The sequence below is a fragment of the Notolepis coatsorum genome (genome assembly GCF_963971535.1).
Source record: "Notolepis coatsorum genome assembly, chromosome: 15".
NCBI classification, from domain to species: domain Eukaryota; kingdom Metazoa; phylum Chordata; class Actinopteri; order Aulopiformes; family Paralepididae; genus Notolepis; species Notolepis coatsorum.
The window spans coordinates 2651118-2664995 of record NC_140179.1 but is presented as its reverse complement, the minus strand read 5'-3'; the positions used below and the strand labels follow the sequence as shown (position 1 = coordinate 2664995).

The 13878-nt window shown below is 43.0% G+C and overlaps 2 protein-coding genes across 3 annotated transcripts in view; one reads left to right on the top strand and one right to left on the bottom strand.

Moving 5' to 3' along the window:
• The first annotated feature begins 210 nt into the window (after window positions 1-210).
• On the top strand, window positions 211-2668 carry LOC311241862 (transcription termination factor 2, mitochondrial-like). The gene is made up of 2 exons (XM_084330795.1): window positions 211-259; window positions 986-2668. The coding sequence occupies exon 2, from the start codon at window positions 1035-1037 to the stop codon at window positions 2208-2210; it is 1176 nt and encodes a 391-aa protein (XP_084186921.1). The 5' UTR covers window positions 211-259; window positions 986-1034; the 3' UTR covers window positions 2211-2668.
• Window positions 2669-2832: 164 nt separating this feature from the next.
• The window catches only part of LOC311241861 (cryptochrome-1-like), a 39580-nt gene continuing 28534 nt past the window's right edge, over window positions 2833-13878 (bottom strand). The window contains exons 10-15 of one of the 2 annotated variants that reach the window (XR_014620583.1): window positions 11780-11887; window positions 9574-9678; window positions 8111-8188; window positions 7032-7080; window positions 6438-6543; window positions 2833-5533 (exon numbers count right to left, since the gene is read on the bottom strand). Coding sequence is in view for 1 of the 2 variants with exons in the window: in XM_084330794.1 (XP_084186920.1) it covers window positions 6443-6543; window positions 8111-8188; window positions 9574-9678; window positions 11780-11887 (392 nt within the window). In the remaining variant the exon portion in view is untranslated. The remainder of the gene's footprint in view (window positions 5534-6437; window positions 6544-7031; window positions 7081-8110; window positions 8189-9573; window positions 9679-11779; window positions 11888-13878) is intronic. The other variant, XM_084330794.1, reaches the window with a different exon arrangement.

Below are 13878 nucleotides of genomic sequence, written 5' to 3'. Positions count from 1 at the left end.
TTCATTCATTCATGCAATTTAGTACAACTTCCAAGACCTGCCACACCAAATCAAATCAAATTTATTTGTAAGGCCCGACAACCCACATTAATGTCCCCATGGGCCGGACACGTCTTCTTTAATAAGCACATTTGGTTATTGACTCCGCCCACACACAGGCGCACATGCAGAGGCATGTTGTTATGAACGCGTCATAGCGGAGGAGGAGGAGTCAGAGGCTCTGCGCACCGACGTGTCTTCAGCTACCGTTTGGAAACTGGTAAAGAAGCTGGTTCACTATTCGTTTTTATTGGGCTACACTACAGTATGACATTTACAGCTATATTTGCATGTGTGTTTTATTTAATTGGATCGTTCACGTTGTTGTTCTTCTGACTACGCTGCTTTCAGTGAGTTAGTAGTAGTAGCAGCAGGTCCTCGCTGTGCACGCGCATACAGTACACAATGTCCACTGGGACAGTATGTGAGTTGATAACAGCCACCCCTTCACTGTACATTATGTACAGTTCCAACACAAAGAAGGTTTAAAACGGCAGTTTTGGATCACCCGGGTCACCTTATTTCAGTTTGAAATGACCACGTGTCCTTGGAGTTAGTTAGTCTATAACGTTATTTTTCAGCTGTCTTGTTAAACAAGACGAAAGTCTTTCTCTGGTCTGCATCCCCTTATTAACAATTGTGTGTATTGTAGTACCCTCTGCAATCTGTTAATAAAATGTTTAATCAATCAATCAAATCAGAACATTATGTATGAGTTTTAACACCAATTAAAAAAAATTTAAAATAATTAATTTATATATTAACAATTAACCACGAATGGATGATTTTGTTAACTATTTAATTATGGTAAATTATTCTATTGAAAATGTATATTGAAAGTTATATCATGCAATAAGTGATAGGCTATAGCTATCCTTTGATTATTGTTGACGATTGCTGATTAGGCCTTGTGTGTGTGTGTGTGTGTGCGCGCGCGCTGCGGCAGGTGTGTCGCGCAGGTCATCAATGCTCGAGGCATCGAGGGTCTGTCCACAATGTTCCGCTCCACCACTGCCTCCCTGTGCACCTACTGCCAGAGGATGAGGAGGGTCTTCAGCCCCCCCCCCGCCGGTGCTCCTCCTGCCTCCACGTCGACCGCCCTCAACAACAACCAGCGACCGGAGAACCGCGTCACGGTGGACTCGCTCAACGAACTCTCCGTGGACGTCTGTAAGGTGCGCAAATCCAAGGGCCGCTGGGTGTTGTCAGAGAACTCTACCTACGTGTTCGAGACGGCCGACCTGCTGAGGGACATGGGCGCGGACGCGGCCTCCATCGCCCGGGTACTGGAGACCCACCCCGAGGCCGTCCTGTGTCGACCCCACGAGGTGGCCGCCCAGCGGGACCTGTGGGCCTCCGTGTGCCGCGACACGCGAGAGCTGGTGAACATCGTCGAGAAGTTCCCCGCCTCCTTCTTCGCCCTCGCTCACCACGACAACCAGCGGGCCAACATCCGGTACCTCCGGAGCCTGCGCCTCGGCAGGACCGTCATCGGCAGGCTGATGGCCAGCACCCCGCAGAGCTTCAGCCGGCCGGTGGAGCGCAACCAGGAGGTCCTCCACACGCTGAGGGAGACCTACCTGGACCTGGGCGGAGACGAGGGGAACCTGCACGTCTGGCTCCGCACGCTCCTCGGCCAGAACCCTCACGTCCTGGCGCGGCCCGCAGAGGCCTGGAGGGACAGCCTGGGGTTCCTCCGGGAGCAGGGCTTCACCACGGAGGAGCTCCTCGACCTCATCTCCAACCTCAGCAGGGCCTCCTCCTGCGTCGCAGAGCTGCAGCCGGAGACCATGCGGCGGGCGCTGGGCTACCTCGAGGGCGCTCTGGTGTGTTCCAAAGAGGAGCTCCGGGAGATAGCCGTCCGCTGTCCCGCCGTGTTGTACTACTCCTTAGCGACACTGGTGGGTCGTCTCCAGGGACTGATGGACGTCGGGGTGACCACGGAGCAGGTGAAGGAGGCTCCTTGCGTCCTGGAGCTCGCCACGCAGGTGGTGCTCTACCGGATCCGGAAGCTGGCGCTGTGTGGGTACGACGTGCGCGGCGGCGGCCTGGACGTGGTGGTGGGGACCAGGGAGGACTTTGAGAGGAGCTACGGTGAGCTGCACCTCATGCAGCAGTGGCCGCTCGTCTGCAGCCATGATGGAGCCCCTCCTCTCCGGGATGAGTTCTAGGAATTAATATGTTTTTAATATGTGGGATTTGGGAACGTTTGTAAAGAACAAGCTTGGGGGGAAAGTCAAACTGTTGATTTGACATTGTGCTTTTTTTCTCTCTTTTCATTCGTGGATTTGAAAAAGGTTTAACCTCTTCTTAGCGTTCCCCCGAATTGCGCAAATCTGTTGTTGATCTATTGTTGTGAGAGAATGGGGGTGAGAAGGGGTGGTGGCGTGATGATTACACAAACAAGCCGCATTTCTCGGAGACGCTCTCTGATTGGCACTGACTGACGCTCTCCGATTGGCCACTGACGCGTTTGGCCAATCCGTGACGAGCTGTGTCTTTGCCCATTTCCTCGTCAAAAAGCCTGCAAACTACCTGGCGTTCTATCGCCATGCTCTAAGACAAACTCTAACCATAACCAACTTCGAAAGAGTGCCTAAGCTTAACCGTCGAAAGAACTTGCCGTCACGCTCTAAGACAAACTCTAACCTTAACCTACTTCGAAGAGTGCCTAAACTTAACCAGTGTAGAAACAGGCGTCGGCCAATCAGAGAGCGTCTCCGAGAAATGCGGCTTGTTTGTGTAATCACGCGGGGTGGTGTACTGTATGTGACAAGAGACTAGTTAGGGAGGGGGAGAGGGGACTGAGGTAGTGTTGACTGACTCATCGCACACCTTTAGGCAAAACACCTAAACATACCATCACATAGATATGTGTAAAACACTCATCCTTTGTGATGTTGTTATCGACTTTGGACATGTTCCAGGTCAGACTTCAGGCTATGGCCCCAGCAGTGTTCAGCTAATAATAACTATAGAGTAGATAGTTACTACTATTGATCTGCAGGCATCGGTTTGCAAAATAATTCAGACGAAAATGAAAAAAAAACTCTGTACATTTATGACAATAACACTCCCAATTTAATTTAAGTATCTAATCGACAGGCATTTTATGCTAAATTTGCAGGACTGTTAAGAGGTTAACAATGACCCAGTGACACCATTATGGGTGTTTCTATGCGTGTTGTGATGTCTGTGATGTGGCCTAACAAATGGTTCTCGTTCGATATCTTACTGACATGACCTTTAATTTGCATTCAAGTTTCAGACATCAGGACAGGAGAGTTCAAATGGTGTTTCAGCCATGTGTATATATGTTGTATTCTATACTTTATACAACATCAATTTGATTACCTCTATAATCATAGAGATTCGTTCTAAATGAGTTTCTTTGCAAGTATATTGTTGATTATTTAGGGACAGGAGGTGAGACATGATTGATATGTTCAGTATCTAATCTCTAGCCACAGCTCTGGACTCAGTATCGCATGAACAAAGACATTGTGACTGTTCAGACATTTATACCTGCTCATCAACAGCACCTTATGTTAAAGGTAGAATCTGTAATGGCAACCTACGAAAGAGCAAAAGAACCCCGGCGCTTGGTATTGCACTTTGTTTACATCTTTTTGTTTTGGTCTGATTGGAGTTGATTGGGGATCGGATTGGAGTTGAGTGGGGATCGGGGAGGGGATGCTATTGCTGGCCACACCTCTGGCTCTGTCAAGAGAGGCCGGGAGATATTCACACGGTATAATAAGTTACTAAACTCCAACCCACACTCGTCAGACAAAGTGTAATACCAAGCGGGGCTCCTTTGCCTAGAGGTCGCTGTTTGACAGTATTACAGATTATACCTTTAAAGTGTGTAAGAATTCTTACAATAGTTCATTATTATTTAATGGCAAAAGAATGTTTTAAACGCATTATGGGAAAGTACTGAGCCTTTGGTGTAAGAATGTTAGTTTAAGCTTCAATAACTGCCATCAATCATCAATCATGCTTGTACATTGCTCTCTTCTGCTTTGACAAAGCATGAGTTATGACTGAACACAAAATAAATGCTGAATACAATTTGTAACTATTTTGACTTCTGAGACTCCAGTTAAGAGTGAATAGCACCAAAGTATAAAAATGTAACGGAAAAAATGGGGCCCCTTTAGTACTGTATGCATATTGTACCTTCATATGGACATCAGTTTGCAAGGAGTCTATGTTACGATGCATCACAATTTGAACTACATTTGACCAGTCTTTCATCTGAATTATGCAATTTGTTCTATCAATTATGTTGGCCTGAGAGGACAGCACCTGCTTTAGCCCCAGCTATTGATATACATACTGTACTGTGCTTTCTTGCATTCTGATTTTAAATAACAGGCTAGAGACCATATGTATATTAACACATGTTTTAATTAAGCACATTGAGAAAGAACAAGAAGCATATATAAAGTGAAGCACCACTACACTCCAGTGGTAGTTACTGGTGATTATTACACTTAAGGGAAAACCATGTTATGGAAAGTATGGATATCCCCATCACCTTTCTTCTACATAACCTTTGACAAGGGCAATAACTTGATAGCAACTTGAATCTAAAGCCCGCCCTCTTTTCTTGATCCTCCAATCACAACTGTTGCTTCCCTTGCAAACTGATATAATTCCCATCAGAAGCAACAGTTGCAATTGGAGGATCATGAAGAGGGGGCGGGGCTTGACAGGTCAACTGATGTTGCATACACAACAGCTTTTAATCAGCAGAATAAAACAAGTGCTGTTTGGTATCGAGATGGAAAAGGAAATGTATCAAACACCAATGGAAAAAGGAAAGACATGAGAATATCTGGAGACAAAATGGTGGATAACAAAAGAAGTTAAGGGACCAAACAAGTGGCTGAATTAAGCATAGAACTGGTGTCTCACCATCTACCGGACTGGACTGTACAAATGCGTGCACTTTTTTATTTATTTATTTATTCATTATTTCTTTCAACAAAAAAACAAACAGAAATAAAAATAGATTGATCCACAATGATTCTTTATATCAAAAATATATATCGATGGGTCTATGACTACACAACGAAGAGTGAAAAGGAAAACACATACAATATCAAATATGTACAAGTTGTATGTGAGGAGACATTTTAGCAAATTCATTATATACACAAAATAAATGTTTTTTTTCTCTTTGTCCCCGGCAATGTTGCGCTCCGGAGCCGCGCGGACGTCCGACGGCCTTTTCTGTCGCCGTGCCAACAGTGCAGGGACGTCGGCGCTGCCTGGACGGTTGTTAAAAGTCCACCAGGTACGAGTAATATACTGTCTGAAACATTAGAAACGTCCGTCTAATGTGCTTAAAAGACAGGATCATGCTCTCCTCTTTCGTCGCTGTGGTCCTCCATGTAACAAGGTGATAGTAGTAATACTGCAGTAGAGTCCATGTTTGTGATATCTGTGTGTACACGGTGTGATTGACAGTGGGAATCTGAAGAATCTGGAAGAAAGAGAAAAAAAAGAAAACGAGTTGGTCAAGTTCAGCCGTGTGACATTGAACCAGTCAAACTTGTTTCAACAGGAAACACACTCAATAAGATGTAGTTCATTTTAAAACACTCATTTGCTTATGCATTTTATGAAAAACGTTTACAGGTTTTCACCAGACTCTTGTCATACTACTACCATCGAGACTGCTTTTACTTAAAATTGCTACATTTATATGTAAAAATCTAAGTATCTTAAGTATTTAAGAAACATTTTCAAATGTATAATTATAAATTAATATATAAATAAAAAGAATATTAATTTGGGTTATGCCCAGATTGGATTTAATAAAAATTCTTTATCAATAACTAAAAGGTGTCCTTAAAGCTTGGGATTCTCCCCTCTGTTGCAGTTTAAAACCTTGGTCTCTAATCTTGTCAATCAAGTTGTCTGTGTTTTAATTTATTTGTTATCCTTGCTTTTTGCCTCGTCTTGTTGTTATGATTTTATATGCTGTGTGATTTTATAAGCTTTTTGTTGCTAATTTCTGTATGAACACCCGACATGACTGTAAATGAAGGAAACCTTAGTTGCCTTTTAAGTTTAAATAAAGGTTTGAAATTAAAATGAAATGAAAACATGTATTAATTGATCAATCTTTTTCGCCTCATTTGGAAAATATTCAACGTGGCTTCTATTCTCAACTCAACCCCATACTATTTCTCACCAAACAACGCTTAATACGTTTCAAATCTTCTATTGTAGTGGTGCTTTCGACACCATCAATTAGAACATCTTATGTTGCCGTGGCACGTCTAAAGACTCTGCTATACAGTTAGTTCTAGGGCTATATATACAAGAGTTGTATACAAATAGTGACTGACGGCTGAGAGATGTCTCCCAGGTGTCCATCTCACCTGTCTCAATGGCTGCTCTGTCTCTGGACCTTGGAACCGGTGCCGTTCCCGGAGTCCTCGATGTGGCGTTTACCGCTGATCAACGTGGCGGTGTGGTGTCCCAGCTCTGCAACAGAACAGAAGAGCTTAGAACACATAATGCTGAAAAAGAGGGATATTACCAATGCTATAGTGGAAACCAGCCAGCAGACAACTCTCTCTACTATTTTCTTCTTCTTCTACTACTACTACTACTACTACTACTACTACTACTACTACTACTACTACTACTACTACTACTACTACAACTACAACTACTACTACTACTACTACTACTACTACTACTACTACTACTACTATTACTACTACTACTACTACTACTACTACTACTACTACTACTACAACTACAACTACTACTACTACTACTACTACTACTACTACTACTACTACTACTACTACTACTACTACTACTACTACTACTACTACCAGGGGTGTAGCTCCAGATTCTGGGCCCCTTGAAAGAATGTATTTGTAGGCCCCCAGTGAATGTGAGCGTGCGAGCGGATTTTTTTTTTGCCATTTTTTTATTGATGAAAACGCATAATATGTTTTTACCTATACATTCGGATCAGCAGTTCAGCATCTGCACTGTTGGTGGGTGAGCCTAGTAAAGGATGTCGCATTGCGTTCATCTTCAATGAATGGACCAATGCAATAGTCTACCAAAGCCCCCCCTCTCTCTCTATATATCTCACACACACACACACACACACACACACACACACACACACACACACACACACACACACACACACACTTCAGAAACAAACATAGTATCAATGAGAGCATCAATAATACACCTGAGTGATGTCTAGTAAAAAAAAAAAAAAAAAAAAATTGGGCCCCCCCCCGTGCTGGGCCCTTGGAATCATCCTAAGCTACCCCCCCCCCAGCTACGCCCCTGACTACTACTACTACTTCTACTACTACTACTTCTACTACTACTACTACTACTACTACTACTACTACTACTACTACTACTACTACTACTACTACTACTACTTCTACTACTACTACTACTACTACTACTACTACTACTACTACTACTACTTCTACTACTACTACTACTACTACTACTACTACTACTACTACTACTACTACTACTACTACTACTACTACTACTACTACTACTATTTTCTGATCTTCTATTCTCAGATCTCTGAGATTCTGAGATATTCCTTTATTGATCCCCTTGGGGAAATTCGGGTGTCATAGCAGCATGGGGGAGGGGAGGTACAGGTATGGACACAGTAATAGAAGAAAGACATAAATATAGGCAATAAAATGTACTCTGAATATAAAAATATTAGATAGATAAACAGTGTAAACAAAGATGAGGGTCTGTATGCCCTATACATTACAATAGAAATATAGGCAATACATATATACAGTATATATATATTTTTTTTTTATCTGAATATATACTATGAGTAAAAGTAGATTCAAGTGAGGGTCTGTACCCTAACTGGCATGATATACGTCATAAATTATAGTCTGTGCATGTTTCGGTGGTTAAGAGTCACTTAGACATTCCTAATAGTTCTCGAATTCTGCAGCTACACAATAGGTGAGGAAATTGGTTTAGGTTTTCAGTCAATACATTGCTGGGTTTTATGCACGTCGTCAAATCACACCTTGTAGCATCACAGGGCCAGGAATCTGCTGGGAGGCTTGAGTGTAACACACCATGTTGTTACTGGGGCCTGCATAACCTGGAGGTTCAACAGAGAAGTCAGGGATGAGTACATACAGCCTACAGGATTGGATAGGTAGTGCTACATGAAGCAGTAGCCAGGCAAAAGAAAACCAATGTAAAGGCAAACATACAAGAAATGAAAAACGAGTCTATTGTGTAGCAAAATTTGAATGAAAGGCTACAATGTGTAGGATTCTTTTGTTTGAATCTTAATGTGAACACACCAACTCTCTACTGTGAGCTTCGACCAGCAGCAGCAATGCAGAGATATTCCATTCTAAAGGTTTCACAGAGAGGCTCACCCTTGTAACCAATCGGAGAAGCTCAAAGAGAATTGTGTTGGAATGAACACGAAATATAGTGGTTATTTAGTGGTTAGTCGACGTGGTACTGATTGCCAGACTTTGTTTTAGTGAGGGCCGCATAGATTCAACCACTAAAAGTGCTCATTCCAAAGAAATCCCCCTCAAGTTTCAAGTTCAAGTTTCTTTTATTAGTTGTCATACAAAAATACAGAATACTTTTATATGAAATGCTTTTTTCTGTTTGGCTCCTGAGAGTGTGCTAGATAAAAATAGATAAGTATAAAATAGAAAGTCAAAAGTACGAAAACAAGTGTAAACAAAAGTGTTCAATATACAAATATACAATACAGAGTAGAAAAAATTAGTAACTGAGTTACAATACAATATACAGTACAATGCAGAAATGGTATGAGGTACAACTTATGGTAAGCTTCTCAGATTGATTGAAAACTTTATTAACAGATTGCAGAATGGGTACAATACAGTACGGCTCAATAAATACAATTGCTAAGGGGATGCAGACCAGAGAAAGACTTTCGTCTTGTTTACATCAGGGTCCCCCATTTTCAATTCATCAGATTGGTTAGAAGGACGAGCATCTCTGTGAAACCTTAGAATGGAATATCTCCGCACTGCTGCTACACTGGTCAAGGAAACTCACTCACAGTAGCCATTGAGTCAGTATGATCACATGAACCTTAAGAATGATTTCACGTCACAAATAGATCAATACAGTCAGTATTAAGTGATGTTGTGTTTCTTTTTCAAATGTAGCCAAGAGTAAACAGCCTAACCCTATCAAAACAGCAGTCAAAGTGTATATTCTCAGCACCACGTTTGTTTAGCAATGATTTTAAGTGTTATTCGCGAAAAATATGAGCTTATAAAAAATCTCCGCGCATTGCATCGGAAACCGGATGATGTACTTTTAGGCAGATTTTCTGAAAATATGGCTAGGGCTTAACAAGTTAAGATACGTTTAAAATGTATATATTCTGGAGAGAAAAAGAAAAGAAAAAAAGAATAAATATATAAAAAAAATGTAATCGTACACATCGTAGCTTTAAATGGTGACTGTGTATTTGAGGGTACCCACCTTGCGGATGAGCGCCGACGCTGGTCTGCTGATCACCTCGCTGGGGGGGGTACACCATGACCCCGCTCTGACAGTCTACCTGGGGGCGGACGGGCATCTGGTAACCTGGAGACAAACAAAAAGATATTTCCACCTTTAGACCTCCACGTTGCACAAGTGAAGTGCCCTAAACTAGGGGTTCCCAAACTTTTCAGGCCCAATGCACATCGTCAGGCTTTTTTTATAATTTTTTTTGCCAGGCGACCGATTTTTTAAGCCAAATATCACTTCAATCCTATTAAGTTAGTTCAAGTTAGTTATTCATTTATATGTGCTATTTATGAGAGGGCTAACTTGTTGCAAAATAATAATGATAATAATAATAGCCTCGGGGAGCTCCAGTAGCTCACCGCCAGTGATGCCACAGATTACTTGTAAAAGTAATCTGATTACTGATTACTGATTACTCCTTTAAAAAGTAATCTAAGTTACTTTACTGATTACTTGATTATCAGAGTAACTTAGTTACTTTGAAAGTAACTAGGTTACGAAGTCGTCGTCGTTCCCCCAACAGTTTTTTTTAAACGCTTTATTGAAAGTGCATAAATTGTTTTTAACTTGTTTCTCTGCACATAACGTAAATTGTTAAACTAGTGCTTCAGCTTCTGTACCATCAAGTATGGTAAAGCAACAGTCTATGATGCTCACAGCATTAGAGCAGCCAGCCAGTGGTTTTACAAAACCAGTGTATCACATCTAACAAATGCAGGCTGAACTATTCAAATATATCAACTGTAACTATTAAATTGTTTTTATAAATGTCTCTCTATAAACATACAATCAGTCTCTCTTTAACATGTAAATTAACTGTAAATCTGGCAAATAAGAGCTTTTGCTCTGCCACCATCAACCCTACTGTACCTAGTCGAAGCGTCGGCTAGTGTTGTGATTCCAGATGCTTTCAATGCAATTGGATGTGCTGTTTTTAGCGGTAGACAGTATTTTGTTTCCTCCGCCGTGAAGTAGTGACTGAGGCTACGTTTAGACGAGCGTTTTGGGGTGGAATTCTGAACAGAAACCGAAAAAGTCATCTTGCGGTTTCACTTTTAATTTTGCCAAGCGTTTTGGGGTGGAATTCTCCGACGACGGAGCCCTGCTGTCACACGATTGGCGCATATGTCACATGACGTGCTGTGAAGACCCGCCCTACTCTGCCTCTGATTCGCAGACTGTGGATGGGGAATGTGATTGGATCAAAGCAGAGTCACTCACAGACAGAGGGACCAGTCACGCCGCGGGACACATTCTTGTATTTAACCCTTTCACTGCCACACCACGTCACTCCCATAAGAAAAACAGCTCAAAATGTATTTTTGACTGTCGAAAACGAAATAAAATACTGCATTCCGCCTGCATTATGAATTTATGATGAGATAGTAACGAAATAGTAATGCACAGCCACTTGGACAAGTAACTGCAATCAGATTACTGGCTTTTAAAGATTAACGCGTTAGATTACTATTTTCGGGGGAAAAGTAATCAGATTACAATAACGCGTTACTTAGTAACGCGTTACTGGCATCACTGCTCACCGCGTACCTCGAGCTCTATTTCGGCGCCGGGGACAACCGTGCTCGTCACGGATCTGGGGTTAGCGAGTTCGATTCCCGGACTGCAGCCGTATCTTTCTCAGAGTGTCTTCCCCCCATCTCTACCCCCATTCAACCTGTTTCTGTCGGTCATTCTTGACCAGAGAAAATGCGATAAACGCAAAAAAGAGCCAGCGGAATGGCCAAAGTTAAAAAAAAAAATAATAGCCTTTTCAGCATTTTATGTGCATAATCTGTTATTTAGTTTGAAATGTTCGTTGAAATAAGTAGATTTTTCGTTTTTGTTAATATAAAACCATATAGTCACATTTTAGAATACAATAGAATAGAATTTTAGAATACAACTAGAAACACTGTCCTGGCCTGCTTCTAAATTCAGTGGCCTGACAAAAAAATAAAATAAAAAAATAAAAAATAAAGAAAGAAATTTGGATCTATTTATTTTTTTATTTTATTTTTGGAAATCATCTCGCGGCCCTCCCGTGGCTGCTCGCGGCCCACCTTTGGGTCGCGACCCCGACTTTGGGAACCACTGCCCTAAACTGTAGCGGAGGATAAAGCCGAGGTGTTTGGGTCGGGGGCTCGGGGGGGAAGAGGTCGGGCGACGTCGTCTTTACCGGACTGAGCTGTACCGTCGGGCACTCTCTCTATGGCCGAGAACCCCATCATGCCCGAGGACGCCTCGCCGTTACCGTTGGTGTTGGACGGAACCGCGGCCAAGAGACCTATGGAGACAGGGAACGGAACACATGAAGAGACGTGAATGAATGAATGAATGATAACTTTATTTAACAGATTGCAGAATGGGTACAATACAGTACGCCGGCTCAATTCACACAATTGTTAAGGGGATATAGACCAGAGAAAGACGTTTGTCTTGTTTACATCAGGGTCCCCCATTTTCAATTCATATAGACATTTATGACATACACAACATACATGACATTTATGGCATAGGGACATACAGGTATTTAGTACTGATACATTTGTGACATAAACGGTATTCAAATATACAGTACTGTTACCCCTAGATCCTGACAGAGTATATACATATGATGGGGAGGGGACTGTACATTAGGAGGGGGTGGGTGGGTGGGTGGGAGAGAAATATATATAAATATACATACGGCGGGGAGGGAATATATACATGCGGTGGGGAGGAGACTGTCTATTAGGAGGTGGTGGGGGTTTTGGGCGTGTAAATATATATACGCAGGACAGGAGGTGAAGCGGTGGATATCGACGTGGAGGGGAGCGTGTGGAGCCTCTGATGTGGAGCTCTCCGTCCTCACCGAGGCCCCTGGAGCAGGACAGCTGCTGGTAGGGTTGGGGTTAGGGTTAGGGTTGGGGTTGGGGTTGGGGTTCCTCACCGAGGCCCCTGGAGCAGGACAGCTGCTGGTAGGGTTAGGGTTAGGGTTAGGGTTGGGGTTGGGGTTAGGGTTGGGGTTGGGGTTCCTCACCGAGGCCCCTGGAGCAGGACAGCTGCTGGTAGGGTTGGGGTTAGGGTTGTGGACAGGGGGCGAAATTAAAGCCTGCCGCCTGCCAGGGGCGCTCAGTTTTTACCTTTGACGCTTGCCACTGAGAGGTCTGCCCGCCGTGTGGCGTGTAGACGTGTAGTTCATAACGATACTCTTATTTTGAAAATCTGTGCGGGTCTCATTTCCGGCCCAAGCGCAGCTAGAGTCATAATATCGATGGCTCCGGCAGTTAGCAGCATTCGGTTCGTATGATATTCTTATTTTGAAAAAAACCGTGGCAACGAGTCATATCCGCCCAGCCGGGCCAGCCTTGCAGCGGGATACTATTGGCTTCTGCTCGTATCAACACCGAGGCAGTCTGCTCTAGTCTAGATCGGACCTCCATGAGCTACCGTTACTGTTTAAACAATGACCCAGTCAACTATTCACTTTTAGTTTAATACATGACGAGGCATTGTCTAACGGTATCTAGCTGGCTAGCTACTGATAGCTGCTGATATCAACATGCTCCAGCAATAGTCGACTCGAGTGCATAATACCTCCGTTCCCTCGTTAGCTAGCTCACGTTAGCTAGCTCACGTTAGCTAGCTCATGTTAGCTAGCTCACATTAGCTCTATATGTCCCAGTAAACTAAATTGTCTTAACGTTATCTAGCGGGCTAGCAGTAGCTACAGATAGCTCCTGATATCAATGTCTTATAGCATTGATTCAACGCGTATTCTAGCTGAGGGCTTGATGAATGTGATTAGACCAAAGAACCGTAACGTTATACCAATAGGGTCCAGCTGCAGCGCCGGAGAATCCTTGCATGCTGAATGTAGAGTATTAGTATAGGGTCTAGCTGCATCGCCGGAGAATCCTTGCTGGAGCTGGAGGCTACTCAAGTATACACAGACAGTGGAGCTGTTTGCAGATAGCGAGCATTTTGACTTATTGCGTGGTGGCGATGTCTCGCAGATAATACAACTACAAGTATGATTATATAATATATATTTTATTTAAAAAAAATCTTTATATAAAATATATATATATTTTTTTTAATCAAAAAAATTTGGCAGGTAAGAAATATGCTTGGCGGGTAGATTCTTCCCATCTACCCGCCACTGGCCGGTGAGTCAAAAAGTTAATTTCGCTCCCTGGTTGTGGAGCTCTCCGTCCTCACCGAGGCCCCTGGAGCAGGACAGCTGCTGGTAGGGTTAGGGTTAGGGTTAGGGTTGGGGTTGGGGTTAAGGTTGGG

Bases quoted from the DNA above. Each gene is read 5' to 3' on its own strand.
- LOC311241862 (XM_084330795.1), top strand. From the start codon at position 1,035: ATGTTCCGCTCCACCACTGCCTCCCTGTGCACCTACTGCCAGAGGATG.